This window comes from Papio anubis, chromosome 17 (genome assembly GCF_008728515.1).
Source record: "Papio anubis isolate 15944 chromosome 17, Panubis1.0, whole genome shotgun sequence".
Taxonomy (NCBI): Eukaryota; Metazoa; Chordata; class Mammalia; order Primates; family Cercopithecidae; genus Papio; species Papio anubis.
Genome location: NC_044992.1, coordinates 17,488,020 through 17,511,613, shown reverse-complemented (window position 1 = coordinate 17,511,613; position 23,594 = coordinate 17,488,020). Strand labels below are relative to the sequence as shown.

The 23,594-nt window shown below is 59.5% G+C and overlaps 2 protein-coding genes across 11 annotated transcripts in view; one reads left to right on the top strand and one right to left on the bottom strand.

Annotated features, from left to right (window-relative positions):
* The first annotated feature begins 617 nt into the window (after positions 1-617).
* Positions 618-14,707, top strand: FLII (FLII actin remodeling protein). 5 transcript variants are annotated; one of them, XM_009189820.3, is made up of 30 exons: positions 618-900; positions 2,519-2,629; positions 2,944-3,015; positions 4,270-4,350; positions 4,680-4,765; positions 4,853-5,014; positions 5,348-5,451; positions 5,798-5,973; positions 6,059-6,216; positions 6,950-7,034; positions 7,356-7,503; positions 7,668-7,801; positions 7,990-8,202; positions 8,457-8,636; positions 10,124-10,206; positions 10,331-10,405; positions 10,648-10,731; positions 10,810-10,981; positions 11,489-11,593; positions 11,674-11,865; positions 12,179-12,367; positions 12,483-12,622; positions 12,707-12,944; positions 13,076-13,230; positions 13,316-13,376; positions 13,482-13,610; positions 13,698-13,804; positions 13,888-13,993; positions 14,125-14,190; positions 14,272-14,707. In XM_009189820.3, exons 1-30 carry the CDS (start codon positions 838-840, stop codon positions 14,404-14,406), a joined length of 3,810 nt encoding a protein of 1,269 aa, XP_009188084.1. In that variant the 5' UTR covers positions 618-837; the 3' UTR covers positions 14,407-14,707. The 5 variants fall into 5 exon arrangements, with proteins under 5 accessions (XP_009188084.1, XP_003912473.1, XP_009188083.2 ...); XM_003912424.5 differs by having other exon boundaries at positions 7,665-7,801; XM_009189819.2 differs by having other exon boundaries at positions 14,125-14,707.
* The window catches only part of LLGL1 (LLGL scribble cell polarity complex component 1), a 20,872-nt gene continuing 11,950 nt past the window's right edge, over positions 14,673-23,594 (bottom strand). For 2 of the 6 annotated variants that reach the window (XM_009189821.4, XM_021928807.2), the window contains exons 12-23: positions 22,047-22,200; positions 21,868-21,972; positions 21,053-21,345; positions 20,610-20,757; positions 20,215-20,368; positions 17,991-18,286; positions 17,161-17,425; positions 16,877-16,991; positions 16,599-16,711; positions 16,250-16,430; positions 16,057-16,136; positions 14,673-15,304 (exon numbers count right to left, since the gene is read on the bottom strand). In XM_009189821.4, coding sequence (XP_009188085.2) covers positions 16,058-16,136; positions 16,250-16,430; positions 16,599-16,711; positions 16,877-16,991; positions 17,161-17,425; positions 17,991-18,286; positions 20,215-20,368; positions 20,610-20,757; positions 21,053-21,345; positions 21,868-21,972; positions 22,047-22,200 — 1,903 coding nt within the window. In that variant the 3' untranslated portion in view covers positions 14,673-15,304; position 16,057. The remainder of the gene's footprint in view (positions 15,305-16,056; positions 16,137-16,249; positions 16,431-16,598; positions 16,712-16,876; positions 16,992-17,160; positions 17,426-17,990; positions 18,287-20,214; positions 20,369-20,609; positions 20,758-21,052; positions 21,346-21,867; positions 21,973-22,046; positions 22,201-23,594) is intronic. The other 4 variants (XM_003912422.5, XM_009189823.4, XM_031657399.1 and 1 more) reach the window with 4 other exon arrangements.

The window sequence follows — 23,594 nt, the reverse complement described above, 5'->3', positions numbered from 1 at the left end:
GCTACACGTGCATTCTTTGTTCATTTACTTATGGTGACAATCTTAGGAAGCATTTTACAAATGAGGAAACTGGGTAGGGCGCGGTGGCTCACGCCTGTCATCCCAGCACTCTGAGAAGCTGAGACCGGAGGATCACTTGAGGCCAGGACATCAAGACCAGCCTGGGCAACATAGCAAGACCTTCGTGTCTACAAAAAAACAAAAATAAATTTAGCCAGGTGTGGTGGTCTGCGCCTATAGTCCCAGCTAATCGGGAGGCTGAGCCCAGGAGTTCGAGGCTGCAGTGAGCTATGATCACACCACTGCACTCCAGCCTGGGCGGCAGAGCAAGAAGACCCTGTCTCAACAAAATAAAAACAACACATGAGGAAACTAAGTCCAGAAGCTGGAGAGCTAGGACCCGAGGAGCCAGGTGTCTCACTACCACCGGTCAGCCAAGTACAGGCACTTCCTGGGCCCTTGCGACCCGGGGCCGGGGTTTAGAATCTCTCCGAGGTCAGGGCCAGCTTCATGTGCTGCAGCAGTACAGGGGACGGTGCCTGGCCCAGCGGCCGTTACGGCCCCTACCCTGAGACGCTGGGACTTAAGCCTGGAGATGGTGGAAGCCTCCAGCTCCTGCACAGGAGACGCCCAGCACTCCTTGATGCCACTGCAGTCTTCGAACAGACGGAGAAACTGAGGCCCTAAGAGGCCTAAAGCCTACACTTCCCGGCGGAAAGCGACGGGCGCGGGCGGGTTAAAGGGGCGGGGCCGGCGCTGGCCCAGCCCGTGGCTCCCCGCACCGCCCCCGCCCCGGCGCTCCTTAGCCCTGCCCGGCCCGGCAGCTAGAGGGGCGCCATGGAGGCCACCGGGGTGCTGCCGTTCGTGCGTGGCGTGGACCTCAGCGGCAACGACTTCAAGGTGAGCTGGACCGGGCGCGTGCCGGGCCTCCCTGCAGGCCTTCTCTTGCGTCCGGCCCGCTTGGCCTCCGCTTCCTGTCTCGCCCGGCTCCAGGCCCTGCGCGTCCCCGGGACTGCGGCCGGGGCGGGGGTGGGGCTCTCCCCTGGCCAGGAATGGACCTCCGAGGCCTCCGCCCGGTGCCTGTACGGGGAGACCGAGGCCGGGCAGGCCCAGGACGGACACTTGGGCTCGGAGTCCCGCCGGGGACCCGGCCGGGAGCCCCCACCCCGCGTCCGTGTTATCCGTCTGGGCTGGATGGTGGCCTGGGGGTCGGGCGAGCCTCCCCGTCCCCCAGAGGTCACACGCCCAAGCCAGGCCCTGACTCAGGGATGGCGGCCTGGCAGCCCAGGGGCGGGTGTGGAGCCGACTCATCACTGCCCTCTCCCCGCCACCGCCACCGCCACCCGCCATCCTGTGTGATCCTGGGCCTCTCAGATCACTTCCCCTCTCAGAGCCCAGGCTTTCTCAGCCGGTGAAAGGGCTTAAAAAGTCGCCTCCTTGGATGCAAGGGGTGTAGTGAGATTTGCTGGTGTGGAGGGTGTGTCAGGCGGGTGTGCCAGGTGCTGGGTGGCAGTTGTCTGAGCAGCTGCTGTACTGAGAGAGAAAATGACGGAGCCCAGCCCTCTGTAGCCAGTGGGTGGGGCGGGAGGTGGTTCCAGGACTCAGGAATGAGACAGGCATCGCCGTACCATAGGGGAAGCAGAAAAAGAGAGGAGGGAAGAGCTGGCTGGAGGGTCAGCCTCACCTTCAGGGTGGGTGACTGGCAGGGTCTACCTGGGTTGTCAGTCTGCGGCTGAGGACAAAAACGCAGGTTTTTCCTGCGTTTACCTGCATGTGTACACACTTTTGACCCCAAGTACAAGTGGCCACACCACTTTTCCCTGACCCCATCCCCACCACCCTAACCTGGGGTCTCTGTTCCTCTTTGCTGAACTGGGAGAGTCTGAGTCACCAGCTGGGAATGTGGCCCTAGGGGGAGAGGAATACCAGCCGCGGGCACTGAAGGCACGTGCTGCCCCAGACTTGGTGCCACAAGGGCTGGGTGCCAAGGTGGACGTTCACACACTGGGGGAGTGCAGTGATGCGGCCCTGCCCTGCAGGGTGGGGAGCCACGGTCTCCACAAGCAAGAGTTTGGCCCTGGCTGTGTGAATCGCCTGTGTGCTGATGGCAGGGTGAGGGTACAGGTGGGGCCTTTGCAAAGGCTTGGAGGGGGGAATCCCCCACCCTAGGCCTCCAGTCAGAGCGTGGAATGCTGGGTGAAGGAATTTGAGCAGAGCTAACCACAGTGCCGGCTGCTGGGCTCTCACCTGAAACAAGCCAGTTTTGTCCTGGCCCTCCTGGGGCCCAGAATCCAGTAGGATAGACAAATCTTAGGCCAACACTTTTGTCACAGGGGGGCTTTTATTAGTCCCATTCTATGGGTGAAGAAATTGAGGTGCAATGATGAAATGACTTGTTTGTGTTCTCACAGCTGGTGAGAATTGGTTCTGTGGCTCCCCAAAGGCTCCCATGGGCTGGAGGAGCCATAGAATGTGGTGAGCAGGGGCTCTGTGCTTCACCTTGACATCCTTCCCCCAGGGCGGCTACTTCCCTGAGAATGTCAAGGCCATGACCAGCCTGCGATGGCTGAAGCTGAACCGCACTGGCCTCTGCTACCTGCCCGAGGAACTGGCTGCCCTGCAGAAGCTGGTAAGGGGCTTTGGGCAGGCAGGGGAGGGTCCCTGTGGATAAGCCAGATGGGCAGAGCCTGTGGAGAAGGCAAACAACTTCTCCAGAGAGAGGAAGAACACCGACAGCTATGAGCACAGCTGGAAGAAAGGGAGTGGGCACCTTGTCCAGGGAGGTATGCAAGAAGAGGCCGGGTCCGTGAGGGAGGGAGGCTGCAGGGGGAATTGGGCCAGCGTGGCTGAGGCCTTCCTGGATGGTGCAGAGTTGTGGAGGCAGGCAGGGACTCTGGACACCCCATCCACCGTACTGAGCCTGTGCTCCCCATTCCGGCCCAGGAACACTTGTCTGTGAGCCACAACAACCTGACTACGCTTCACGGGGAACTGTCCAGCCTGCCGTCACTGCGTGTGAGTGCTGGCCGGGAGGCCACCGGGCTTGGGGTTGGGACCAGGGTCTGGCCAGGGACATGAAGCCTGGGCCAGACGCCAGGCTGGGCCAGCATCTCTGCCCACCTCCGTGTCAGGCTCAGAGGCTCAGGTGTCACAAGAGGGGCCCCCTTGTTAGAGGTTACAGCAGTGCCCTGCGTAAAGTAACCCACGTGGATCAGAGAATTCTCTTGGGAAAAAGATAAATCCAAAATCTTACCAGCCATTATGGACAATAACTACGGCAATAATAACCAATACAGGCTGAGCCATGTTCCCATTATTCTGTTAGGATTTTTTCATATGCTCTAACCCTCCACTAATGTTGCGGAAGAGAAACTTGGCCACCAAGGCAGATTACTTGCCCCAGGTCACAGAGCCAGGCAGTGGTAGAGCTGGGGTTGAGTAGGGTTTGGTCAGGAGCACCGTGTACCTTCTACCCAAGACTTGAACGTCCCAGGGCATCAGGCCCTTGGCCAGACCCTGTAGGCCTCAACAAGGGCCGTTCCTATCTGAAGTCAGAGCCCTGGAGATGTTTAGGGCACAGCTTCTGACTTGGACTCTCTGAGTTCAAAGCTGGGCTTTGCCACTTCCTGGCGATGTGACCTTGTACAAATCCCGTCTGCTTTCTGCATCTCATCTGCAAGTGCAGTGGTTGGGAGGGGCAGCAGTGACCTCGGGAAGCAGCAGCAGGGTGCCACACAGGCATTCGGACTGGAGAAGTGGCGGGGCAGCTCCAGTGACTCCCGTTGTCACTTGCAGTCACAGCACTATTCTCTGGCCCTGTTCCCTCTCATGCTCAAGCTTTCTGCATCTCTGTAAGGTGTAAGGAGGTGTCAGCCTTAAGTTAGGGAGAGAAAGCAGACTTCCTCTCAGTCCAGATGCTGATTTCAAGTTCTCTCCCTCTGTTCTGAAAACCCTGACTCAGACCTCACCCCTATCTTACCTTCTGGCATTAAGAAGAAGAGAAATTATTTGAACAGAAAAGATTCCCTGAGGGCCCTGTGCTGGGCTCCGGGGCACATTTGAGCTGGGCTTTGAGGTGTGAATAGGAGTTCACTGGGAGGCTAGTAAGAGCCCTCCAAGAGAGGGGGCTATTTGATCAAAGGCCAGAGGTAAGAGAGTCCTCAGGCCTGGCCTCTGGTGAGCCTCCTGAGGAGGTGTCCCTCTCTAGACTCTCTGTTCCTTCCTGGGAGTAGAAGCCAAGAATCATAGACTCTTATGGTTTATTCCCAGGCCATCGTGGCCCGAGCCAACTGTCTGAAGAATTCCGGAGTCCCCGATGACATCTTCAAGCTAGATGACCTCTCAGTCCTGGTCAGTGGCTACCCACTCATCTGGCCCCTATGCTAGCCGGACCATCCAATCCCCACTCACTATAAAAGTCTCTGGGGCCATTGTCATCCCATTTTGCAGATGGGAAAACTGAGTCTTGGAGTGGATAGTACCTTGCCTGAGGTCACTTTTGGAGTCAGATCCCTAACCCAGGCACTCTTCCTCCCAAGTCCCTGACTGTTTCCCTTTGGCCCTGAAACCCCCTCATCTACCCCCACACCCAACTCAGTGCCCTGGCCTGATCCCCAAGCTTGGCAGAAGCCTGGCAGGGTGGAGACTCCCCTGACCTGGGTCTTGCCCCTTCTACCCAGGACTTGAGCCACAACCAGCTGACGGAGTGCCCGCGGGAGCTGGAGAACGCCAAGAACATGCTGGTGCTGAACCTCAGCCACAACAGGTGCCAGGCCAGCCGGGGGCAGGGGGCAGGTGGGCCTTGGCGGGGTGGCCGGTGCTGACTCAGGTGGCTCCTGCTCCCCACCTGTAGTATCGACACCATCCCCAACCAGCTCTTCATCAACCTCACCGACCTGCTGTACCTGGACCTCAGCGAGAACCGCCTGGAGAGCCTGCCCCCGCAGATGCGCCGCCTGGTGCACCTGCAGACGCTCGTGCTCAATGGGAACCCTCTGCTGCATGCACAGCTCCGGTGGGCGCCCCCTCGGGCCGCGCTCCTGCAGAAGCCACCCTGAGGAGTCTGGCCTGGCCCCTTAACTTCCCAGAGCCCCAGCCCTTCTCCACTGGGCCATCCCTCCATGCAGGCGGCACCCCTCAGTCTCCAACCTCCTAAGTATCATGTCCACCTCTCAGTCCTGTCTTCCCGCTTACACGCCCTGCAACCACCCTTGGGCTTGTCCCTTTGGCCAGATGAGACTTCACACCTACCCTCAGGGCCCTGTGCTCTTGGTCCTGCCCTGCCAGGCCCCACCCTTGACACCCCCTAGGTGGGCCCTGGCCCTGACCACTCACATCACCCTGGCAGGCAGCTCCCAGCGATGACCGCCCTACAGACCCTGCACCTGCGGAGCACCCAGCGCACCCAGAGTAACCTCCCCACCAGCCTCGAGGGTCTGAGCAACCTCGCAGGTCAGGCAGCCCCAGGAGCCCCTCTGAGCTGTGGCCCGTTTTGGGCCCTCTTGCTTCCTTATGGGTGAAGGGGATTGAACCCTGCTCCTCAGACCAGTGCCCAGAGGGAAAAAGCTGCAGGGTCTGCGATTATGATGATGTCTTAACACTGACTTTATGCCCAGACACCCCTCCCAAGCCCCGTGTGAGGGAGTTTGTCCAAATGGAGAAACTTGGGTGCACAGCAGTCGTCATTTGCCTAAGGCCACGCAGCTCAGAGGTGGCAGAGTTGGGGTTCACACTGGGGCTGGCTGCCCTGGCACCTGCTGTATGGGCCCCAGCTGATGCACCCCACCCTGCACCCCAGATGTGGACCTGTCCTGCAACGACCTGACGCGGGTGCCTGAGTGCCTGTACACCCTCCCCAGCCTGCGCCGCCTCAACCTCAGCAGCAACCAGATCACAGAGCTGTCCCTGTGCATAGACCAGTGGGTGCACGTGGAAACTCTGAACCTGTCCCGAAATCAGCTCACCTCACTGCCCGTGCGTCTGCTGCCCTCGGTAGGGGGATGGGAGGGAGGCGGTGAGCCTGGCCCTGACCTCCCACCCCTGCCCATTCCCCCTCCAGTCGGCCATTTGCAAGCTGAGCAAGCTGAAGAAGCTGTACCTGAACTCCAACAAGCTGGACTTTGACGGGCTGCCCTCGGGCATCGGCAAGCTCGCCAACCTGGAGGAGTTCATGGCTGCCAGCAACAACCTGGAGCTGATCCCTGAGAGTCTCTGCAGGTGCTGGGCAGGGCTGGGGCTAGCAGGGGCGCTCCCAGCACAGAGAACCCCAGGATCGTAGTCAGAGCCCACCCTGTGGTCGGTGCAAGGCAGACAAAATGAAGATGGGTTAATTTTTTTTTTTTTTTTGGAGACAGAGTCTCTCTCTGTTGGCCAGGCTGGAATGTAGTGGTGCAATCTCGGCTCACAGCAGCCTCCGAGCCCCGGGTTCAAGCGAATCTCCTGCCTCAGCCTCCTGAGTAGCTGGGATTACAGGCGTGTGCCACCACGCCCAGCTAATTTCTGTATTTTTGGTAGAGATGGGGTCTCACCATGTTGGCCAGGCTGGTCTTGAACGCGTGCCCTCAAATGATCCACCTGCCTCAGCTTCCCAAAGTGCTGGGATTACAGGTGTGAGCCACCGCGCCCGGCCTGGTTAATTCACCTTTGTGGATGAAGACCACAGTCCCATGCCAGCCATTCCCAGCTTGAGCTCCTGAGAGCACCCTTGGGAGGGCACTGTTAGAGACAAGGCCACATGAGGTGGGAATGCAGTGTTGCTTCCCTCCCCTTCTGGAGGTCACAGTGCCCATAACATGGTCTCTTGGCTCTGAGAAGTCCTTCAGGCAGAGAACAGAGACCCCCGCCTGTTCCTCTGACCCTACCTGCCTCCCCTGCCCAGGACTAGGGGTTTCCTGCCCACTTCCCCTTGTCCATCACCTCCCTGAGGCCCTGGCCGGCCCTGTCTTCACAGGTGCCCAAAGCTGAGGAAACTGGTCCTGAACAAGAACCGCCTGGTGACCCTCCCAGAAGCCATCCATTTCCTGACGGAGATCGAGGTCAGGCGTGCTGGCCTAGAGGGCTCAAGAGAAATGAGCAAGGGGTGTGCCCTGGAGCAAGGGGGACCCAGCAGAGGCCTCCTCAGGGGGGTGGCCAGTGCCAGGGTGCCCGTGGGGAGAAGGTGGGCCAGCTCCCTGCATCCAGAGTATACTCCATAGTCTCATTTAAACCCCCAACCAGCCCCAGAGGTGGGTGGGAGGAGAACCCAGGTCCCTGATCTCTCAGCCCTGGCGGCTGCAGACAAGAGCAAGAAACTGGATTGGTGTGTCTGGGAGGTGGGACCCAGGCTCAGGGCCAGCTCTGCTCACCCCACGGGGCAGGTCCTGGATGTGCGGGAGAACCCCAACCTGGTCATGCCGCCCAAGCCCGCGGACCGTGCCGCTGAGTGGTACAACATCGACTTCTCGCTGCAGAACCAGCTGCGGCTGGCAGGTGCCTCCCCTGCTACCGTGGCCGCGGCTGCAGCTGGTAAGTAGGGAAGGATCTGGCCTGGGAGCAGGGACTCCTCTCCAGGCCTCAGATGACACCATGTAAATGGGGTGGCGTACAGCTTTCTGAACCCTGGTGGGTCACATGCCCAAGGGGGCAGCAGGCCCAGTGAGGGCTCAGCTGTTTGCCCCTCCCTTAAGCAGGGAGTGGGCCCAAGGACCCTATGGCTCGCAAGATGCGGCTGCGGAGGCGCAAGGACTCAGCCCAGGATGACCAGGCCAAGCAGGTGCTGAAAGGCATGTCAGATGTTGCCCAGGAGAAGAACAAAAAGCAGGAGGTGAGCCAGGCCAGGGCTGGGACAGGGCAGGGAGCCTTAACTTCTACTGAAAGCTGACCCTGGCCAAGAGGGATGAGGGGCGCTGGGCAGAGAGAACAGCTGTGCAAAGTCCCTGAGGTGTGGGTAGCAAGTAAAGACTAGCCTGAGTGGCTTCACAGAGTCAAGCCATGCTCTGACTCTGCCCCCAGGAGAGCGCAGATGCCCGGGCCCCCGGCGGGAAGGTGCGGCGCTGGGACCAGGGCCTGGAGAAGCCACGCCTTGACTACTCCGAGTTCTTCACGGAGGATGTGGGCCAGCTGCCCGGCCTGACCATCTGGCAGATCGAGAACTTTGTGCCTGTGCTAGTGGAGGAAGCCTTCCACGGCAAGTTCTACGAGGCTGACTGCTACATCGTGCTCAAGGTGAGGGCCTGGCATGCTGTTAGGGGCCATGTGGCCCGGTGCCTTCCTTCCAACTCTAGAGTTTTGTTCAGGGAGGCCAGGTGGGAGGTGGGCAGGCTGCTAGAGGTGGTCCAGGCACCTTTGTACTGCCCAGGGGCACAAACGGGCAGTACAGAGCCCCTGGGGCTGGGAAGCCTGTGCTATTCAGAGTGGCCTCTCTGGGGTGGCCGGAAAGCCAGGACGAAGGCTGATGTGGACGGTGCCTTGGCTTCCAGACCTTTCTGGATGACAGCGGCTCCCTCAACTGGGAGATCTACTACTGGATTGGCGGGGAGGCCACACTCGACAAGAAAGCTTGCTCTGCCATCCACGCTGTCAACTTGCGCAACTACCTGGGTGCCGAGTGCCGCACTGTCCGGGAGGAGATGGGCGATGAGAGCGAGGAGTTCCTGCAGGTGCCAGCCCATTAAAATTGGGGGTGGGCAGAGTGGGGGACCCAGAGAACTCTGGTGCAGGGGCAGTGGGCCCAAGGAAGGTAGGCAGAACAGGTGGGCAGGTAGGGAGCTGGGATTAAAGGGGGCTGGATCAACGATATTGTGCGGGACCTAAGGCAGACGGCAGGGTGAGGGCTAAGGTAGCCAAAGCCTGGGTCAGTAAAGGAGAGTTCTGGAACATGGGGCAGAATTCAGCCAGGCAAGGGTAAGGGTACAAGGCTGGGCGCGGGAGCTAGACCAATGGGCTGACATGGGAGCTGAGAGTAGGTTGGAAGGGGTGTTGTCGAGAGCAGTGAGGAGGCAAGGCCAAAACCTGTTATTAGGAGGCAGGGACACACCTGGGTGCCAAGGAGGTGGGGCCAAGGGTGGGACCAGAGTCCAGTCTTGAATAAATTACTGAGCAGTGTTAGCCACCAGCTGGTTATACCTGGACATATGTTCGCATGTACACACACATGGAGTTTATGTACAAATACCCCCCGCCTGAGATTTTTTTACCCATATGCACCCAGGTTTCCACTCTTCCATGAACCCACTTGCTTGTGTACCCTGATATGCATGCATTTAAACATGCTGCTGGCATCTTTACACACTCGAGTGAACGCATCCATATTTTTCATACATCCCAACATCCCAATGTGTGTATGTTTATAGGCACACATGTATTTTTTTTTTTTTTAGACAGAGTCTGTTCTTGTCCCCCAGACTGGAGTGCAGTGGCGCGACCTCGCCTGCAAGCTCCACCTCCGGATCTGGCATACACCATTCTCCCAGCCTCAGCCTCCCGAGTAGCTGTGGGACAACAGGCTTTGCCACCACATCCAGCTAATTTTTGTATTTTTAGTAGAGATGGGGTTTCCACCATGTTAGCCAGGATGGTCTCGACTCCTGACCTCGTGATCCACCGGGCCTCCCAAAGTGCTGGGATTACAGGCTTGAGCCACCGCGCCCGGCCAATTTTTGTATTTTTTTAGTAGTGCTGATCTCGAACTCCTGACCTTAGGTGATCCACCCGCCTTGGCCTCCCAAACTGCTAAGATTACAGGCATGAGCCACTGTGCCCAGCCAGATCTGTTGCTTTTTAAGACAGAGTTTTGCTCTTGTTGCCCAGGCCCGATCTCGGCTCACTGCAGCCTCCACCTCCCAGGTTCAAGTGGTTCTCCTGCCTCAGCCTTCCGAGTAGCTGGGATGATAGGCATGCGCCACCATGCCTGGCTAATTTATGTATTTTTAGTAGAGACGGGGTTTCTCCACATTGATCAGGCTGGTCTCGAACTCCCAACCTCAGGTGATCCACCCACCTCGGCCTCCTGAAGTGCTGGGATTACAGGCATCATAGATTTGTAGCTCAATTCACCTGTAGGCAACTCTCTACCCCACCCGAGAGGCAGTGGTTGGTGGGGGAGGGAGCAGCTCAGTGATGAAGAACCACACCCTCACACACACAGGTGTTTGACAACGACATCTCCTACATTGAGGGTGGAACAGCCAGTGGCTTCTACACTGTGGAAGACACGCACTACGTCACCAGGTGAGGGCATGGGGGCAGTGGGGGGCGTGGACCTGGAGTCTGCTGGCAAGGGGTGGAGGGGAGGGTGTTGGGCCTAAGTTAGGCCCTTGGTGCTTACACTGAGCCACTCTTGTCCTGCGCCCAGGATGTATCGTGTGTATGGGAAAAAGAACATCAAGTTGGAACCTGTGCCCCTCAAGGGAGCCTCTCTGGACCCAAGGTGAGCCCCAACAATGTGAGGTGGAGGTGCTTCACCCTCAGCCTCCTCCCCACCAGTGGGGGCAGGTGTGGGCCTCTTAGAAGAGGAGGCTCTCTAGCAACCCCTTTAACTCCTGCCCACGAGCTTAGCGGGGGATCCCTGAGGCTTACCCATGGTGAGGGATTTTTTTGGTGGGGTCAGGAGTATGGGGTGACCATTGCCCCAAGCCCCATCACAGCTCCTTCCTGCCCCTTCCTGTCCAGGTTTGTTTTCCTTCTGGACCGAGGGCTAGACATCTACGTGTGGCGGGGGGCCCAGGCCACACTGAGCAGCACCACCAAGGCCAGGTACGAGGATACCGTGGGGTCTTTTGTGCGAAGGAAAGGGGTGCGAGCCTCGCTGATGACTTTGCATCCTGCTCTCAGGCTCTTTGCAGAGAAAATTAACAAGAATGAGCGGAAAGGGAAGGCCGAGATCACACTGCTGGTGCAGGGCCAGGAGCTCCCAGAGTTCTGGGAGGCACTGGGTGGGGAGCCCTCTGAGATCAAGAAGCACGTGCCTGATGACTTCTGGCCGCCCCAGCCCAAGCTGTACAAGGTGAGCCCTGCTGCTGAGGCCCACCGTGGCCTCCCAAGTTGACCCGCTGACTGGGGGAATAGGCTACACACCAATGTAGTTGGCTGTGGGCTCCATCTCGACTTTGGTGGGGAGAGGGTGCCACCTTCTGGACAAGAAACAGTATGAGCAAAGGTCCGGAGGCTGCTTTCGAGAAGTAGCCTGACTGAGTCTTTCCAGGATGGTGGGGCGGGAGGGGAGACAGAAGCGCCCAGTGCCAGGGCTGGGAACCTTGGCTCAATTATCCAGATTCTTGTGAACAGGAAAGGGACAAGTTAGAGAATTAGAAATGACATGAAGGGCCTGGAGAGGGCAGGCATTTAAAAGCCCTTCTGAAAGGATATGCCTAAAAAGACTTGACAGGGAGGGGGAAACGGGAGCAGTCAGTGAGCCACGCTGCAGGGCAGGGCTGGTTCCAGAGCAGAGGGCTGTGTGGGTGAGGTTCCTGTCTCCAGACCCCTTCCCTGCCATGCTCATCCTTCCTGCCAGGTGGGCCTGGGCTTGGGCTACCTGGAGCTGCCGCAGATCAACTACAAGCTCTCCGTGGAACATAAGCAGCGTCCCAAGGTGGAGCTGATGCCAAGAATGCGGCTGGTAAGAGATGCAGGAGGAGGGCGCGGGGCCGGATCGCTCCCTGTTGGCTGGGCTTTGACCTCCAGGCTCCCGGTCTGCAGCTGCAGAGTCTGCTGGACACACGCTGCGTGTACATTCTGGACTGTTGGTCTGACGTATTCATCTGGCTCGGCCGCAAGTCCCCGCGCCTGGTGCGCGCTGCTGCCCTCAAGCTGGGTCAGGAGCTGTGCGGGATGCTGCACCGGCCACGCCATGCCACGGTCAGCCGCAGCCTGGAGGGCACCGAGGCGCAGGTGTGCTTGCTGCTTCGGAGGCCCCTCCCCAGCAGCCTTTACACCCTTACACCCTGACATGCCCTGACTCCTGTGGTTCCACTGTCTCCCTACAGAGCTGGGCCCAAACCCACCTCCTCTTTGCTGACTCTGCCCAGACCCCGCCCCCTCTGCAAGCTGCCACTCGTATTCCTACCTCCGTGTCCGAGGCCCCGCCTCCCAAGCCCCGCCCTAGATCTCCCTTGGGTCCCGCCTCAAGCCTCAGGCTACGTCCTCCAACCCTAACCTTAACCATGCCGTACCCCTTATGGTTAGTTGATGGCCTCCCTGGCAGGTGTTCAAGGCCAAGTTCAAGAATTGGGACGACGTGTTGACGGTGGACTACACGCGCAACGCGGAGGCCGTGCTGCAGAGCCCGGGTCTCTCTGGGAAGGTGAAACGCGACGCCGAGAAGAAAGACCAGATGAAGGCTGACCTCACTGCGCTCTTCCTGCCGCGGCAGCCGCCCATGTCGCTGGCGGAGGTGGGGGCGGGGCTGGGGCCGGGGGGCGGGCCGGGGCCGGGGGGCGGGCCGAGGGCGGGGCCTATGCGCACAGCGCACTCAGACCTGCCGCGGGGCGGGTCCCTGCTGCCTGCAGGCAGAGCAGCTGATGGAGGAGTGGAACGAAGACCTAGACGGCATGGAGGGTTTCGTGCTGGAGGGCAAGAAGTTTGCACGGCTGCCGGAAGAGGAGTTTGGCCACTTCTATACGCAGGACTGCTACGTCTTCCTCTGCAGGTGCCACCTCAGCACTCACTTCCCTAGGTCCCTCCCCTGGTGCTGAGGGCTCGAGCCCCTGCTCACAACCCTCCAACCCGGCAGGTACTGGGTGCCCGTGGAGTACGAGGAGGAGGAAAAAAAGGAAGACAAGGAGGAGGAGAAGGCCGAGGGCAAAGAAGGCGAGGAGGCAACAGCTGAGGCAGAGGAGAAGCAGCCAGAGGAGGACTTCCAGTGCATTGTGTACTTCTGGCAGGGCCGCGAAGCCTCCAACATGGGCTGGCTCACCTTCACCTTCAGCCTGCAGAAGAAGTTCGAGAGCCTCTTCCCTGGGAAGCTGGAGGTGTGCCTGGCAGCCCCGCGAGCCCGAGGCCAGGCGGAGGGGTGTGGTGGGGCCCAGACCCAGAGAAGGTTAGGCTCCTGAGGGGAAGGTGGGGGTCCAGGGAGCTGCCCCTAACACTTCCACATCCCCAGGTGGTACGCATGACGCAGCAGCAGGAGAACCCCAAGTTTCTGTCCCATTTCAAGAGGAAGTTCATCATCCACCGGGGCAAGAGGAAGGCGGCCCAGGGCGCCCAGCAGCCCAGCCTCTACCAGATCCGCACCAACGGCAGCGCCCTCTGCACCCGGTGCCTGGCTGGGGGAGGACACAGTGGCGAGCAGGGGTCAGGGAACCAGGCCTGACTCCTTGCTGATGCCCCATCCCTTCCACAGGTGCATCCAGATCAACACTGACTCCAGTCTTCTCAACTCTGAGTTCTGCTTCATCCTCAAGGTGGGGTTGTGGGTATGAGCCAGGGCTCCGTGGACCAAAGGGTGTGGTGTTTGGGCGCTGAGTCAGCTGCAAACACCCCCACCCCCACCCCTGCACACTCCCCAGGTTCCCTTTGAGAGTGACGACAACCAGGGCATCGTGTATGCCTGGGTGGGCCGGGCGTCAGACCCTGACGAAGCCAAGTTGGCAGAAGACATCCTGAACACCATGTTTGACACCTCCTACAGCAAGCAGGTCAGGAGGCAGGCGGGCAGGCGGGCGGGCACACACAGGGGAGCCAGGGCAGGCAGGGGCCCTGGGCTGGACTGGCCTTTCCCGCAGGTTATCAACGAAGGCGAGGAGCCTGAGAACTTCTTCTGGGTGGGCATTGGGGCACAGAAGCCCTATGATGACGATGCCGAGTACATGAAGCACACACGGCTCTTCCGGTGAGGCCAGGGCCCCGACCCTTCCCTCGGTCCTGGCACTGCTGCTTATGACCTCTGGCCTCACCTTGACCCTTGATTCCCAGGTGCTCCAACGAGAAGGGCTACTTCGCAGTGACTGAGAAATGCTCCGATTTTTGTCAAGATGACCTGGCAGATGATGACATCATGTTGCTAGACAACGGCCAAGAGGTGCGATGTTGCCACTGGCCCTGCCCATCTGAGGCGGCGCCCATAGACTTATAAATGGGAAATTTGGGGCCAGGAGCAAGGGGGTGTTCCCAGGCGCCCATGCGACCGTATCTCCTCTGCTGCCCCCACAGGTCTACATGTGGGTGGGGACCCAGACTAGCCAGGTGGAGATCAAGCTGAGCCTGAAGGCCTGCCAGGTAAGCTGGGTGGAGGGAGGGCCGAGGTGGGCCTGTGGGCAGGGCGGGGTCATCACCCAAGGCTCGCTGTCCCCTTGCCAGGTGTATATCCAGCACATGCGGTCCAAGGAACATGAGCGGCCGCGCCGGCTGCGCCTGGTCCGCAAGGGCAACGAGCAGCACGCCTTTACCCGCTGCTTCCATGCCTGGAGTGCCTTCCGCAAGACCCTGGCCTAAGACAGGCTGGCACAGCCCCAGGCTTGGTGAGGAAGAGGAAGGGGCCCTCATCCACTGTCTGCTAGCAAAGAATATACTGAGGTGACAATGCCTGCTCCAGCCACGTCCAGTGCCACAGTCCCCAGTAGCCTCAAGCAGCACCAATGGGGATGACCCTGACAGGTGCTCTCAGGGGTCTGGGAAATCCGACTCCCTCCACAGTGTGAGCACGTGTGAAACCCCCTCACTTCTCTGCCAGGGATAAAGCAGATGTGGCTGCCCTTTAAGAGATATTAAATGCTTTTATTTTCAATATTAAAAATCAGTATTTTTAATATTAAAATGGCGCTAATTTTAACAAAATAACAGAAAAAAACCCCAAGGTACAATCTACAGGGAAACTCATCTTGGGCCCCCCCCCCCCCCCCCCGCAACACACACACCTGACTAGGCCCCAGCTGTGGATGCCCAGCAGAGCTCCCAGTCACATCCACACTCACACACACACACTCATGACAGGCTGGGGACTGGCCCAGGACCAGGTACCAAAATAGTTTTAGAAACAACCGTCCAGCCCAGGCGCTAGAAAAATACTCTTTGCAAAGTGAGGGGGAAGGACGGTGTGTGGAGCGGGAGGTGGCACAAGGTGCTGGGCCCCACCTGTCCTCTTCCCTAGGCAGTGGGCCCCCAGGGCAGCCAAATGCCTGCAAGAGGGCTCAGTTCTGGCCCAAGTCCCAGGCCCACACCCTGGGGCTGGTGCTGCTCCAGGGCCCAGGGTCAGGCAGGACAGGACAGCAGGTCCCAGTGGAGCCTACAGGTTAGCAGGCGTGGGTCTATGTTAAGGGGCCAGGCAGGTGCCAGGGATCCAGCACTCCAGCTCCGAGCAGGGCAGGTGGAGGTCGGGATAGTTCTGGCCTTCCTGGGAGAGGGAGAGAAGAGGTATCAGCAGAAGGTGAGGGAGGGCCAAAGAGGGCAGATGGATTGCCACAGTGGCCGGACCACACAGGTGCTGCCACTGTCTCCTCTGCAGGGCAGGCAGGGCCCTTCAGTAACCGCCTGAGATGGGGTTGCTGAGTCTCCAGGTGGGTATCCAAGCGCCAGGCCACATATGCCCCACTGAGGCCAGGGAGGGGCACCAGACAAAGAGCTGGGAGGTGTCCATGTCCTGTGCAGGGTGAGGCTATGGCCCACAGTCAGGTGGCTGGGAGCACGAGGCAGCAAATGCGCTGGGCAGATCTACGGGCCCCAGATCTAGGTGAGGATCCACAGACTCAGGCAGGGTAAGTCAGCCACTTGCTGGGCCCAACCGATGAGACCTGACCTCATGCACCTCAGTGATCTCATCTATGAAACAGACTGGCCAAACCAGCTCCCAAGCTCCAAACTACTGCCACCTCTAAGTGGTTTAATCTGGTCTTGTCCTAACCACCACCTGCCACATACAAGGGCTGAGGGGCTGGCCCTGCTTTTCTAATACCCAGCCATGACATTGGTGTCTGGGTGAGCCCCAATTGAGGCACTCCATGGAAGGCAGCCAGGTTTCAGAGTGCCACAATCACAGGGGCCTGCCAGGGTCCCAGGTGGAAGAGCAGGGCCAAGTGGTACCCAGGCAGGGGCTGAAGGGGGTGGACGTTGCCAGTGGTGAGGACCAGGGCCCCACCCCTGCAGCACCTCATTTGATCAGGATGGCACAGGCATGGGCCTCATCTTCTGCCAGGTTCCTCAGGTTCCTCTCCGACTCCTCAGAGGAGCTGCAAGATGGGGATGGCGCTCAGGGGTTGGGGCAGGGGAGCCCCTGGCAGCCCTGGGGAGGAAGCCTAGGGGACAGGGCAGCCCCTCCTGTGGACCTGCCCACCAGCCTCACCCCAGAAAATCCTTCACATCTTCCACTGTGACGTCCCCTGTCGTGTCCAGCGTGGTGTCAGCACTGGTGGCTGAGTCGATGGACATGGGTGAGAGTGCAGTCTCGGGTGGCTCTGGGGTGTCTGCAGGGAGCAAGTGATCAGCCCTTACCAGGACCCTTAGCACCCTCTGCACCTGGGGGCCTGGGGACACAGACCCAAAGGCAGCCCATGGTGAGGAGTGGCACCAATGAGCACACAACCACCCATCTCCTACAGAAGCCTGCCCGATCCCTGAGCTATGTGAGTCCTGACTCCCTCCCCCAGGGCACTGTGGGGCCAGGGTCTGGACCCCTTTCATGCCCCCCTCACCAGGTCCCTTGCTGTGGGCTGGATCAGGGCTTCCATCAAGGCTCTGTGGGGCCAGGAGGATGCTTGGGGTCCCGTTAGCCTGGCTCAGCTTGGGTGACTCTCGGAGCCTGTAACTGCAGAGATGGGGCCATGATGGGGACCATAGGTGGATGACTCGAGGCTGGCACCCTAGATCCTTGCCCTCCCACTCCCGCGCCCAGGGAAGGCAATCTCGGGGGTGGGATGAGACCTGGCCCTGGTCACAGGTCCCCCAGGCTAGGGGCTGCCCCTCCACCCACCTGGCCTGGGTGGCATCGCGGGGCCAGTTAATGTCCAGAGAGCAGAGTGGCTCTGTGATGTTCCGGGCACTTAGGGAGAAGCGTTCAAATTCTGACGGGGATATCAGGTAAAAGCCTGGGTGGACAGAAGAATGAGGAGTGCAGTTAGGAGATGCCACCAACCGCAGCTCCTCCGTGGCCTGGGCCAGTGCCCACCCGGAGTGCCCTTCCTGCTCCCAGGCAGTACTGGTCCCGCTCAGCTCGCTCGCCTGAGGGAGGCCTCCTCGGCCTCCGCCCCGTCTCACCCTGGCCGTGGCGCGTGAAGACACACGAGGCGATGCCGCTGATGTCCTCCTTCCGGATGCAGGGGTAGTGCACCTGGGGCCGCAGGCCAGGCACCGAGAAGACGTGGACGTCACCCAGGTTGGTGAGGCAGGCCAGGCAGGTCTCAGCATAGTCCTCGCAGGCCACACTGGCAAACGTGGCCAGCGCCACCTTGCGCACACGACAGCCCTCATGGGCCGTCAGCTTGAACTTGGTCTTCGCGCTCACCTTGGGCAGTGTGAACACCTGACAGCAGGTGGCCGGTGAGCACATAGCCTGGCCCTGTCCTCATCCCCAGGGCCCCTCACCCTCACAGCTGCTGACCCACCAGCTCCCACCACAAAGCCCAGCTGCACTGCCACGTGGCCTCCCCTGCCTGTACACCTGACTGCCCCACTAAACTCCAGACTTCACACTGTACTCCAGAAACCTCCCAGGCCCTCTCTCGATCTGTGACAAAATCAATCACAGAGTGCCAAGATTATGAGACTGGTATCCCCATCAAACCTAGAGTTCTTTCGAGGCAGAGCCCCTGGGGACTGGAATCAGGGGTCTGGGCAGGGTACAGGAGCCTCGTAGGGCACAGTGAGATAGGACTAGATTCCTGCCCTCCCAGGGGAACTGAGCAGGCTGACGGGGTATCAGGGTTCTTCCGTAGGAGTTCTCTGCTGACTGGGGGTGTTTTCTGGGGTGCAAGGGAATTAGGGTCCCAACGGTGGGGGATACAGGCAGGAAGGGGTTCCAGAGGGTCCAGTGGTGTCCATGAGGTTGGGGCCTGGAGGGGAGTCCCCCCCAGACTATAATGGCTCACCTTGAACTGCTCCTCAGATGCGATGAGCACAGCGTGACCACCCTGCATGTCAGGTGCCTGCGCCAGGTCCCGTGAGGCCTCGTAGGGCTCGGGCAGTGGGCGGCCACGCCCGTCCAACACGGCAATGGCCACCACAGGCGCCCGGTGCATCAGCTGCACCTCCTTGCCCAGCACGGCCTCCACCGCTTGCTCAGGCCGCTTCTCACCACCCACTGCTGCTGCCGGCACCTCCAGCGCATAGGCGAACACGGAGCCTGAGTTGGTGCCAGCCCACATGGTGGGCCCGTGGTGGGCCCCTGCAGAAAACAAATGCAAGAAGAGGGAGCTCCCTGTGGGCCAGGCATCTCCCCTGTGGGCTCCCCACAGACTGCAGGTCCCGCCCTGCCTCTCTTGTACCCCTGCTTCCTAACTATGACACCCTGGGACTCAGGGCTGGTTCCCTCCTGTCCCATGCCTCCCTGGTGACCTCCAGTCTCAAGGCCTGAGACCCCAGCTCTATGCTGCTGACTGCAGTCAGAGCCCAGGATGCAGCCCTCCTGCAGAGGCCCGAACAGTTGTAGAGCATCTGCACAGGATGCCGATGGGCACCCAAACCAGACCGAGCCCTCCAGACCCATCCCACTGCACCCTCAGCCCCCATCTCAGTAAATGCAGCTCCATCCTAGCATCACTCAGGCCCCAAGCCCCAGAAGACCCCGACTCCTTTCTCCACCCCCGCATCCCCTTGCTAGTTCTGTCGACAAGTGCGCCTTGTCTCAGCCCTGCTTCACCCCCTTCATCTTCAGTGTGTTCCCTATGTGGCAGCCAGAGGAAGCCGCCAAGCCTGGGGACACCTAGGACGCCCATCCATCGACCCTGCTCTGCCTGTGTGAACTGAACCTCTGGGGGACAAGCTTTAGTGGAGAATCGGAGCTCAGCCCAGCAGAAGCAAGAGCAGACTCACTACCTGCTCTCTGATGACCCGATGGATCCTAAGGCAGTAAGTGTCTGCGCAACTCAAAACATGCCCAACAGGAGCCCCAGCCGGCCATGAACATGAACCTATCGGCTTTCTCAGGCCAGTGGAACAAGTAAAAAACCCCAGGCTGTCCTCCTCTGGGTCTTTGTAGTCAGAAAAAAACAAAAAGTCAAAGAACCCCCCACCTCCAGCTGCACCCGCCACATCCAGACAGTGGGAAAATCCACTGCACAAAGACTCTCGACAAATAAATGGCATCAGAAAGCTGAGCTCATAGACCAAGCAGATGACACTCAGGAATTTACATCGGTTCTACAGGGCATGATGTGAGCAGTGACTGTCAGTGACATCTGTCAGGAACACACTGAAGCGCTTGTGTCTGGGTTTTCGTTTAAAATACCCCCGCAAAAAACCAGCAAAGAGTGTGGGGGAGGTGGGCAGACTCCGCAAGGGGCACACGGCTGGCAGCAGGCATGTGAGATATGTGGGACAACTTTCCACCTCTCTATTTTTGTGTATGTTTGAAATTCTCCCATTGTACAACTTCAAAATCAATCAGTGACTCAATCAACAAACCCAGGACCTTCCCAGGGCTCCCAGGCCACCGAGAATCAAAGCCAGGTCCTCGGCCTCTGGCCATATAGGCATTTTCCTTGAGCCACACTTCCCTCGACCACCTGCCCACTCCAGCTACAGCTGCCCATGCATGCCCACCCTGGGCTCTGGGTTGGTGACCTCACCATCCACACGCAGGCCTCCAACCTCCTTCTCCTGGCTCAGATCGGGAGAGGCCCACTCCAGCCTGTCCTCACCATCCGGCTCCCCAAGGGACACAGACTCCAGCAGTTCCCCTGGGGAGCTGGGATGGTAAGGGTTTTTTTTCTGGAGAGGGTCTTACCCTGTTGCCCAGGCTGGAGTGCAGTGGCACGACTGCTCACTGCAACCTCCGGCCCCACATTCAAGCAATTCTCCCACCAGCCTCCCAAGCAGCTGGGATTACAGCCCACGCCTGGCTAATTTTTGTATTTTTAGTAGAGATGAGGTGTTTCACCACAAGGCCAGGCTAGTCTTTAAACTCCCTGACCTCAGGTGATCCACCACTTCAACCTCCCAAAATGCTGGGATTACAGTCGTGAGCCACTGTGCCCAGTCACATTCAGTAAAACTTTCAAACCTTCTGGAAGGTGCAGTCCCACCACCCATCTCCCACGTGGCCAACTGAGGCCAGCCTCCCCAACCCTTGCCCCTTCTCTGCCCCTGCCTTACCATCTCGAAGGAATGTGTCGGCAAAGTATAGGCAACGCACGACGCCTGATAGGGAGTCATCGGCAGAGCGGGGCTCAATGCGGCGCTGTACGGGCGTCATCTCCACGTCATGGGGGCAGGCCTGCTCGGCCAGCTGTGCATTGGCTTCCTGCAACTGCCGGGCAGGGGCTCCTGAACACCATCTCCCTAGCACCCCAGCGGCTTGCATCCTGCTTTGCGCCCTATGTTCTGTTACCATTCCTCCACCACCCAGCTCAGCTCACTCATCCCTCTGGAGGGCCCAGGGGCTGCCGAGGGAGGAGCACTGAGCTAAGCAGGCCCCAGGGGTCCCAGGCCAGGGCCAGGCCAAGGCACGGGACACAGGCACAGCTCCCGTGCAGCCCACCCCAGCTCACCTTGCTGCTGGCATTAGCAGCCCGCTTCTTGCCCGAGACACGGCTCTTGCGAATGCGCCGGAAAGACTGGCGCAGCGACTTCTTCAGAGACTTCACCCGGGAGAGCGGCCCCTCCATGGCCAGGGAGTCATTGGGGTGAAGAGTGCACCTGGGGGCAGACAGGGTCCAGCTGTGCTACAGAGCAGCCTCCTGGAGCAGCCACCACACTCCTGCTGGCCTGTGGAGGCACCCAGGTCAGGGAGTCACAGCCCCTCTGGCGCAGTCCTGTGGACCCAGCTGCTGCTGGTGCTGAGAATGTCCTTCTTGGAGCTGCCAGGTTATTTCTTATGGGGCAATGGAGGTTAGTGGGGCCTTTGCCACACCAAACACAAGAGGTGGAAACAGAAGCCCAGACCCCATCTCGCTGGTGGCTCCAGCTGCCCAGCCGCCCCCACCCCACACACCTGGCCAGCACAGGGCTCTTGCGCTGGTAGTCGAAGAGGCCAAAGCCATGACTGGTGCCAAAGGCCACGAGGCTCCACTCGGTGTGGAGTGTGACAGCGGTGACAGCAGCTGGCGGCAGGCACTGCACCAGGACACGGGGCTGGAAGCCAGCAGGCCAGGGCAGCGGCCCTGTGCGTGGGCTCAGCCGCTCGTGGCCCTTCCACGTGAAGCCCTCGCGGTCCTGGAGGAGGTCTATGATGGCCACGCTGACCGCCTGCTCCACCGGCACATCACTGAGCTCCAGTACCAGCACCTGAGCCCACAGCCAAGCAGGGTGAGCATCAGCACAGGGGAGGGGCCGCCCTGGGCCCCACTCAGCCTGTAGCCTCCGAAGCAGCCCCACCCACCACCAAGGTGGTTCTAGGACTGTCTTCAGTTCATCAGCTACATAAGCACTCACTGAATGCCTACTGTATACCAAGGCCCTCGCTGAGCACAAGGAACACAGTGATGACCAAGACACACTAGTCCCTGCCCTCTAAGGGCAAATGTTCACCCTTACCCTGAGCCTTTATCTCCCATTTAGCAATAAGTATGAGCGCCGGAGCACAGCACTGACATGAGTTCCCGCCCCTCCTCAACACTGTGGTTCCCCCAGCAACAGGCGTACTTCCCATCTGTCCTCACCCCAGCCAGCCCCACCCAGAGCCCTATTCCCACCTTGGCTTTTGCCTGTGCCAGTCCATCTCCCTCTCCACCAGACCCTCCAGTTCAGAACCATCTCTTCCAGAAAGCCCTCCCTGACATCTCCAACCCAGGGGACACCCAGCCCTACCTGGCCTGCAGTGCCAGCCACCACCATCTGGGCTGTATACTTGCAAAGAGCAACCTTCTGCACGCCAAGCCGGGGATCGTCACTGTAGGGATCGAAGCAGCCCACCTAGAGGGATGGGAAGGAGTAATGAGTCCAGGCAGAGTTGGGACCAGCTCATCAGGGCCAGGGGAGGGGCCCACCTTGCGGAAGGGTGGCCAGTCGTCCTCGGCAGCCTGGGCCAGGCTGTCAGCGTGCTCACAGTCCGTCTGGAAGAGGCCAGCTGTGCTCAGCTTATAGAGCGGCCGCAGCGCCACACCCGAGGCATCCCAGAACCTCACAGTGCCATCCTCATGGCTGCAGGGAAGGCAGATGTCAGGGCTACCCCTGGGTTCCTGTGAGGCCTGCACACCCCTCCATTCACTCATCTGATGACCACTCACTAAGCACCTACTGCACGTGCCAAACACTGACCAGAATCTTATTGTTACAAAAAACAACAGGCACCTACTGTATACAGCACAGGCGCACCGTGCACCTGCTATATGCCAGGCCACATGCACCACATGCACCTGGGCCCTTTAAACCACAGGGTGGAAATGACCACCCTGATTAACAGGAGATGGCCAAGGGGGACATGTAGAGAACAGAGGACTACGGGGGTTCTGCCTGCACTGCAGCAGCCATCAAAGGTGATCAAGAGCAAGGCAGTCACAGAACAGAGCGTGGGGCATCCCGGGGGAGGAGCTGCCTGGGGCCCGAGGCAATCACGTAGGTGGAGAGCAGGAAGACTGCAGAGGCCGGGAGGAAGCAGGGAGGGGGCAGGGGAAGTAGACAAATCTATGGCGCAGCCTTGGGACACAGCTGCAGAGCCCAAGCAGGGCCCCGGGCAGTGGTGAAAACCCAGAAGTAGGGCGTGAGAGGTGTAGACTGTGGGGCTGATGCGAAGATAAGGCAAAAGATCTGTAATGTATGCGATATACGATCCTGTGGCAAGGCGAAAAGCCGCGCGTAATGGCTGGATGAGGTGCGATCCAAATGGTGAGATATGCGATCCAATACTATGGATAAAAGGATCCGGTAAAGGCGGCGTGAGGCGTGCGGATCAGGGGTTTTAAGCGCGGAGGAGATATGCGCGACCGCGTACCATGATGCGCAATGGCGCGTGATGATAAAAGTGCGCGATCCGTACTCGGTGCGATGATGCTACGCGATCCCAGGCGGGCGAAAGGCGCGCGTGCGTAAATAATGCGCGATAGATATCACGATCCAAAATAAGGCGCAGCCATATGACTGCAGATAAGTATGAAAGGCGCAAAGTACGAATAATGATATGCGCGGATCAAATGGGCGCGGAGATATGCGATCCGTAATGGCGCGATGCGCGATCCAATGGCGTGCGCGATGCGCGCGATCCGTAAAATGGGGCGCGAATGCGCGCGCGCGCTGATCCGCAAATGGCGCGATATGCGCGGATCCCGCGTAAGCAAGATATGCGCGATCCGGCGGCAAGTGCGATGATCCTGCAAGTGCAAGTGATATGCGATTTTGGGCGGGGCGATATGCGCGTGATCCCGGTGGGGTAAGTGATATGCGGACCGGGGCAAGTGATGATCCGTGGGCGTAAGTGAAAAGGATCCCAAAGGAGTGATGAACTGCAAGTAAGTGATATGCGATCCATACGGAGGAGATAAAGACCGTAAAGTAATTTTTATGGCGCGTGCGCGGATCAGCAGGCGATAAAAAGACCG